The sequence below is a fragment of the Saccoglossus kowalevskii genome, chromosome 7, assembly GCF_978046115.1.
Source record: "Saccoglossus kowalevskii chromosome 7, keSacKowa6.1, whole genome shotgun sequence".
Lineage (NCBI taxonomy): Eukaryota > Metazoa > Hemichordata > Enteropneusta > Harrimaniidae > Saccoglossus > Saccoglossus kowalevskii.
The window spans coordinates 2,622,158-2,630,780 of NC_140647.1; the positions used below are offsets into that span (position 1 = coordinate 2,622,158).

Genomic DNA, 8,623 nt, shown 5'->3' on the forward strand with positions numbered 1-8,623 from the left:
ATGTAGTTGTTATCGCATATATCGCTGATATCCTATGTATACATATGTAGTTGTTATCGCATATATCGCTGATATCCTATGTATACATATGTAGTTATCGCATATATCGCTGATATCCAATGTATACATATGTAGTTGTTATCGCATATATCGCTGATATCCTATGTATACATATGTAGTTGTTATCGCATATATTGTAAGAACACTAATTAGATATCCCCTGCATATGTACTATTTTCACTCGATTATTCAAATTTAATGAGTTTGAGGCGAGTTTGTTTATAAAGTTGTAAACACAATCGGGTTAAAACCTCATTTCATTTAAATTCTATTATTTAATATTTTGTGTCATTTTGAATTAGGTTTTATTACGTACATTTCACTTTGTAAATTCTTCCTTTGCAAGGTTCAACAATTACAAATACACATATATACTCATTGATTAAAAACCTACCAGCAAACAATTAAACATGAATAGCCATGCAAATAACAAAATGCAAATTGTGTAATTCTACGTGGAATATTCATCATTGTGTATGGTCGTCCAAGTGTTTCAAAAATGGCTAGATTAAATCGAGGACGCTATTTTTATTTCATGCACGATAAAACTCATTTGGGTATGCTGAATTTGTATTTGACAACGCTAAATTTTCATTGGTGCACGCTAAATTTTCATTGGTATGAGTTAAAATTATCGAACATGCTAAGTTCCATTGGTAACGTTAATAATATAGCGCCAGCTGAACTTGGATTCGATAATGCTGAAAAAATCGAGAGCGCTAACAAAAATCGATAGCGATAACAAAAATTCGATAGCGATAGAAATTTTCTAGGGAGCTAAATATTGCACACAAAGTTAAGGTGTCTCAATCTTTAACCCGGAAGTATAATGAAGAGATCGGGGAAAACTACTTTTTATCAAAACGATCGATTTCAATATCATGGCAGATGAAAGACTGCTTGACGAAATGTCGTCCACTGTCGCCGAAACCTTGAGGTTAATGAACTCGCATGAAGGAGAAGTAGATGCAATGGTGGTTGAAAACCATATTTCAAGGTAGAGAAGATGTTCATGTAATAATAACAGTATATTTACGTACCCTCACTTGGATACAGTACCGTGCAGAACTCTTACACTAATATCATTTATGTGTGTACGATGTAAAGTATGACTAATCCAGTTATTGGAAGAAAAAGACAGATCTATTTTCCAGATGGTGACTAAAGATGACAATGATTCACAAAGGTTTATAAAACAACTTAGCCATGAACTTACAGACTCAATTTAGATAATAGATGCCTATTATATAATAAAAGCTGTTTATATCTAAACTAAAGGTCCAGTGAATAATTATTGGATGACTTTTGTTATCACATGCATCTTGCAGTGACATTTAATCATCATATTTTCCATATTACATCCTTGATCTGCAAATCTGATTGGTCCTTGTTGAGAATTTTGACTTTTCCATCTAGTCACCTCCTAAAATTCCAACACATAGGCTGGTTTAAAGACCAAATAAATTATTTTTGAAAAAAAAACTTTTTGAATATTGTCGCTGATGGTTTCATGCATTATCATTATGCGTTTTCATTACAAATCACATTTCAAGGATTTCAGTGTTTTTAATTAGCTAATTGTTATTCTCTATATATGATCCATTAAAGTGGAACTACAGTCGCTTTGTTTCTGCTGATCACAACAAATTAAATATCATCAGATTTTACCAAAGGTCAAAGGTCAGTGTTCCAAGTAGGAGATATGCATTGTTGTATGTGCTCAATGAAGCAAATCATTTATCTTGTAATAATATCATTGGTAATGTATCTCCCAAATCTCATGGAATACTAGACTAGGTTTCAATGCCATAGTGATACACATTTGAAAATCTACCAGTAAAATTTTAACAGAAACAAGATGTCAGATAATCGATATAACCACTCCTATGAATTGGGTGCCAAAATTTTGATCAAGATCTGAAGCCAACGAAAAATCTGTTTAGTCCAAAGTTATCAAAACAAAAACAATACATAAAAACACATAAAAAGCAGAACGTTGCATCCACATCTTGAAAAGAAAATTGTACTCAAAATATATATATATTCTGTTACAGTTCATTCGACAAAACATTTTTTTGTATATAAGTATAGTATATACATTTTGAAAATCAAAATTCACAGGAATTTGTTTCAGCTATTAGAACAGAATGATAGAGCTTTTATAATACTGATTTAAGAACGCACTTCATAAACAAAAATTGCAGTGTTTGAAGATATAGATTCTCAGGAGGCGACAGTACTGTTGACTTTTCTCTCCACTGGACACCATTCCTTGGCAATTCAACATCTGTCCATTGTCATATACTATGTCAACTCTGATTAACCATATACTTTCTATGTACTAGTAATCCAATCACTATAACTATTATAGTTGATTTGCATACAAAGCAGAGCTTGCAACATGATAGTTATTCCTGTAGGTTTTTTTTTTTACTTTTCAAATAATACAGTAGTCACATAATAAATATAATAAGGCAGTTCATATTTGTCTCAGTGAATTTTTGACAGACGCTTGTACAAAATACTTGAGCGAAAGCCAGCTAAGACTTTCTGTTATCTTGCATGTTTTACGAATCTATTCATGTCTAAATGCAGCACTTTTTTCTGAGACTCAGATGAGGCATTTGAATTACTTTGAATAAAGCTAGAAATGATGTCTCTTAAATTAATTAATTAAATTAGACACCAATGTTTTTGTAAGATATTTACATCAATCAACATGATTTTGTAGACTGATTCCCCACTGCTGTTTCAATCCTAAAACTTGTTTGTATTCAAAATTAATTATGAAAATGCATATTCATATTGAAACAAACTATGATAAAGGGCAAGATCACCAGAGTTCAATTATATTTTTGAAAAGTGTGTCATAGGAACCACAATGTGTTTTTTTGTTGTATCAACTAACCAAAATAATTATGTCAGAACTATTCCCTACATGTTTGGTTTGTATGTCAAACTGATATCTGGTACAGTGAGTTGTATTGTAAACACAGTAGACTTGCTTCAATTCCAATGATCGCAATAGATGTTTAGAGCACAGATCCTTATATCACATAACTTATATTAAATAATACACTAATTATCACTGGATTACATACATGTATGTTATGCATTTATAAGCAGATCAATTGTCAATGAAATATTGTGTTTTCAATTTTTTATTCTAAATAGGTTGTATTGCATGCTGGAGACTTGTGATCTAATAATTGAACGACTACCCATTGAATCTAGTCCTGATATATTACCATCATGGGAAACCTTATCTAGAAGCTTGCTGTATTTTGTAGAATTCTGGGAAAATAGTTTTCAGAAGATGACACATGCCAATCAAAATGCAATTGGTCCAGTTAATGTAGTTTTGGATGAAAGTTCAAACCAAAGAGACAGGGGAAGACCAAGGCTAGATATTGATAAAGCCCAGATAGAAAGCTTGTTTGGAATTGGTTTTTCCCTGAGTACAATTTCAAAAATGTTGCTTTGTAGTCGTACCACGCTGTGGCGAAGATGTCAAGAGTTTGGCATATGTCAGTTGAAATACAGTAACATTACAGATGCTGAGTTAGAGGATGTAATGGAAGAACTGGTGCACGATTATTCCAACTCTGGACTGGTTATGCTGAAAGGTGTTCTCAAAAGCAGAGGGCTACATATACAGAGGGAAAGGATCAGACATGCCATGGTTACAGTCAGTCCAGTTAATGTTGCACTTAGACGAATGACTGTAATTCGTAGAAGACAATATTCTGTGCCTGGGCCTAATGCGCTGTGGCATATTGATGGCCACTATGTACTTATTCGATGGAGGTTAGTCATTCATGGTGGCATTGATGGGTATTCAAGGATGATAACCTATTTAAGCTGTGCTTCCAACAATAGAGCAGAAACTGTTGCTAATCTTTTCAGAGAATCTATTGACAAGTATGGAATGCCATCACATGTTCGATCAGACAAAGGTCTGGAAAATGTTGAAGTTGCACGAATGATGGTAAGAGAGAGAGGTGTTGGTAGAGGTAGCCACATTGCTGGCCGTAGTGTACACAACCAAAGAATTGAGAGATTATGACGGGACGTATTTACCCATGTTGTACACACATTTTATTGGTTATTATATGATATGGAAGGAACCCATGACTTGGATCCAGCTTCCCAGATTGATGTCTATGCTCTACACTATGTTTATTTACCCAGAATTAACATGTTGAGTGAATGGGCAGCTGGTTGGAACTGTCATGCTTTACGTACTGAACATAATCTTTCTCCAAATCAGATGTGGTCTGCAGGTATGGTGTCATCAGCTAACTCTCAGCAGACTGGCATTTCTTCATTTTGGAATATTGATCACGATGCTGATGGATGCATGTATGGAGTAGATCGAAACGGACCAGGGCCAAATACATTTGATGAGGGAGATATTGCAATACCGGAAATAGACCTGCCACTTACAGAAGAACAAATTAATGATCTGACAATTTTGATCCAACTGATGTCAGTGACTGTTATGGAAACGATATATATTTGAGAGTGAAGAACCATTTGCTCACCATTCTGTAGTGAACTTCTGTTGGAAATATTTTCAACCTTAGGGTTTCTATACTTTGCATTTGGTGCTTCTCATGTGCATATAAAATCAAAGGTAGCTTTGAAGGTATTGGGAGGCATGAATAAAGATTACTGTATTTATTACTATATTAGAAACACATTTTCATAACACATAAAGCATTGTGTTTATTGCATGAAATCATTGAAATATATTTATTTTTACCAAAAATTTGTCTTTGCCCATTATTTATGTGCTTCTCATAGAGAAAACGGCTGCCAATTACCATGGTTTAACAATTATGAATATTTAATGAAAAAATGACCATATATGATGACTTAATATTTTGGTTATATATCTTGTCAGAATTATAGCACTGTTTGCATGTCCCTATCTACAACAGTACTTAGTACATTACAGTTGTACATATTAAGAAACAAACAGGAAACTAATAACAGGTAAATAATTATTAATATTCATGGTTTCAATCAGATCTGTGGATTAACTAAAAGCACCTATGTACCTAGTTTTAATAAAATTTGATGAAAGGTACTCGAAATTTTTGGAGCACCACTAAATTGGTTAATTTATGCAAATTAGGTAATTAGTAAAGACAAAATTTAACCCTAAACTGAACATTTATATGGCTTATCCTTAAGCTTCTACATGTATCAAGTTTCATTGAATCTGACGAGCTGTTGGTTAAAAAATTAATTTTAATACTGGCTAATTTATATGCCAATTAGGTTTATATTCATGTATTTCAACCCAAAACTAATCAGGTCTGTGCATTATCCCATTAAATCCATGTACCAAGCTTCATTGAAATCTATTTAATAGTATATTAAAAAAAATGGTCATTAAACAAAAACTAATTAACACTGTATTATCCCAAAACATCTATATACCAAGTTTCATTGAAATCTGTGAAAAGTGAAGATAATTAAATTCAGTTAATTTATATGCATTGAATTCAATCAGAAACTAATCAAGTTTATTCGGATTTAGCCCCACTTGACGATACATTGTCATAATAATGACCTCTTCAACACATTTGCATGTGGTCTTTGTATTGTAATTAGGTGTTTCAGCAGTCTTTCTTTTCTCGTGACCAGTGGAACAGTATTTCCCAAATAGTACTGGTATTGTATTTCTTCATTTTTGGAGCTTCATGCCTTTTATATTTATATACTAGTATGGTAGTTTTAAAGTTTTTATTTGTTTTTTTTTAACAGATGTTTTATTATAAACAGAATCACTAGTACTGTTATTTTCTGTATTACATAACTTTTAATTTCTTTCTGTGAAAGGAGTCTCATAGCTTCAGGCATGCTTGTATGTATACACACAGTCAAACAAAAACAAAGACATGTGAAATATATTTATCTCAATTTTATTTAACACAACTTTTAACATGGTAACTAATCAGCCATATTATTTATTCAAGTCACAAAAAATGATGTGGAAATGAAATTGTTGTTAGCTTTTTGTGACTAAGACACATCTGCAAGATAGTAACTGACAGAAAATAATTGAATATCCCGAATAATTTTGCAACACTAAGTTAAATTAAACCAAAATTGGTCTCTCTTATGGCCAACAACATAATCGATTTGAATTGCTCATAATCTGATGTAACTGGCAATGTCAATGTATTTAGACATGTTGCTGACTTTGGAAATCGTTCTTTATGGAATTTGACATATAATGAATCATCCAATGGTAGCATGGACCAGCCTGTCCAAAATCGTACAAGTTGCTTCAAATCGCAATTCTTGTCTGCAACAACAAACAAGGATACACACAATGTCAGTAAATTACAACATTAATAAACATGGGGTTGTGAACAGTTCGACAAAAAGACTATTACATGCAAGTTACATGACAAATCTATTTTTCAATCATTTGAATCTGTATGGCCATCCCAACCAATATGAAAGTCGTGGTTTGAACCATGTTTGGCTCACTTTATCATAGAATTGTCTATCAGCTCCAAAATTTCAAACCATCAAGTTTGGGATATATTTTTGATATATATTATTTGGCTTTTATTTGGCCCAAACTGCATGATGCCGTACATGAAATCAAAGAAATCTTTGAAAAAACTCACATGCTGAGAGCATTAGAGGCACATTAAAAATGAATTTGAAATTACTTGTACTTGAGATGTTGATGGAAAAGCTGAAAAACTAATTATGCACATCAGAAAATTAATATGAAATGATTTGAGTGTAAAACTAACAAGGTCTACACAATGTAACCAAGTTTTATTGAAATGTGATGAGAACCAAAAAATTATGAATTATTCTGCTAATTAGAGAATTAATATGAACAGATTTGAGCCCAAAACTAATCAGGTTTCTGTATAGAGCATCATTGTACCATGTGGCATTGGGATGGAATAATTAGTATGAAAGTTGAAAATCTATTAATTATGCAAATTAAATGATTATTATGCATAAATATTTACCAAAAACTAATTGGTGCCTGCATAATTCTAGATTCATTGAAATGTGATGATCAGTACTCAAAATATCAGTGGAACAGTGATGGGAGAGCTAAAAATTAGTTAATTATCATGCAAATTATGTAATTAATGTGCAGGGATTTTCACCCCAAAGTAATAAAATCTGTGCATAATTTCAGGGCATTTATATACCAAGTTTCATCAAAAACCAGTGTATGGTTCTTGAGATATTAGTAGAACAGCAGACACACATACATGCACACACACACATACATACATACATACAGACACAACACACATGGGAGTAAAAAACTCAACAATTGAAGAACAAACCTCTTAAAAACTTCTCAAAGATCCCCTTCATTTCTAGTTCTTCTTCTTCATACTTTATCAAGGCCAAAATATCATCTGTATTTACAACTTTACAAGAAATTGATGGAAATACCAGTTTTAAGGCTGATGAATTGTTTTTTTTTAAATGTACTTCTTGCATTCCATCTTTTAGTTGATTTATGGAAACCAATCTGCTGTCAATTACCTTAAAAATATAACGTATTGCTGATTAGATTAGGAATATTATGTAGCATTTTTTTATTTCAAGTTTATTTCTTCACCAATGTTTGTATACAGAACTTGGTAGAAAGAATGTCAGATCTGCTTATTAGTCCATGTATATTTGGGTTCTGTCCATCATCATACTCGCTTAAGGTAGCGGGACTATTATTTGCATACTTGTTTTCATCCTTTAATTGTGACTAAATGACTACAAATAGACCCAGGAAAGTATATATTTTTAGAATCGCCAGACTTCAAGGTTTTTACAAGTGTATTTTGCATGCCCGTATCTGCATTCTACGAAGCGTTACTCAACCAAAGGTGAAAAATTACTTTTTCTGTAAAAAAAATAATTACGCATTTATGCTGGCGATCAGAAGTATTTTTTTCACTTTTCCTAGTTGTTCAATAGTCTGGTAAATTGAATGTGTCTGGTCAGTTTTATTCAAGCAACGCGTTTTAAAAAATAGTGTGCTGAATTTCAATTATTGTTTTAGTCGCATTGCCCCCAACTCAAACCACAACTCGTTGGTAAATAATCGATGAAATAGTTTGTCTGGACACATTCAAGTTCCTCTCACTGTCACCTTAAAGCTGTGAGAATTTGGTGTTAATCCGACGACAATAAGTGTACGTTATTTTTTGTTAAAGACCTTGTATTTTGAAAAACATAAACTCCTAGAAAACGTCCATGAAGTAACAGCAAAGATTTTCAAGCTTGTTTATCGGCACAATCAATTTGTTTTCCCATCAAGGTCTGTTTTAACATGTGTAGGGACATCCAAATGTGTAAGGCTATTGGAAACCAAAAAAAATAAAGGAATGGGATATCTATAATTGGATAAATTCGGCATATGAAAACACCAAAATCAATGATTTTTTTCAGTGGCTGTGTGACCTTGTGTCTGACACATTCATATGCAAATGACTAATCTGTGAAACAAATAGGGGCGGAGAAAAACCACTCAAATGTTTGGAAACACTAATTGTGTGTCAGATAG

The 8,623-nt window shown here is 32.6% G+C and overlaps 1 protein-coding gene across 1 annotated transcript; it reads left to right on the forward strand.

Moving 5' to 3' along the window:
- The first annotated feature begins 789 nt into the window (after positions 1–789).
- Positions 790–4,126, forward strand: LOC146740181 (uncharacterized). Its single transcript, XM_085501581.1, has 2 exons — positions 790–1,057; positions 3,235–4,126. The coding sequence occupies exons 1-2, from the start codon at positions 942–944 to the stop codon at positions 4,124–4,126; spliced, it is 1,008 nt and encodes a 335-aa protein (XP_085357707.1). The 5' UTR covers positions 790–941.
- The last annotated feature ends 4,497 nt before the right edge of the window (positions 4,127–8,623 follow it).

Coding starts and splice junctions, on each gene's coding strand:
- LOC146740181 (XM_085501581.1), top strand. CDS start 942: ATGGCAGATGAAAGACTGCTTGACGAAATGTCGTCCACTGTCGCCGAA. Junction 1,058..3,234: donor GTTGAAAACCATATTTCAAG/GTAGAGAAGATG, acceptor TATTCTAAATAG/GTTGTATTGCATGCTGGAGA.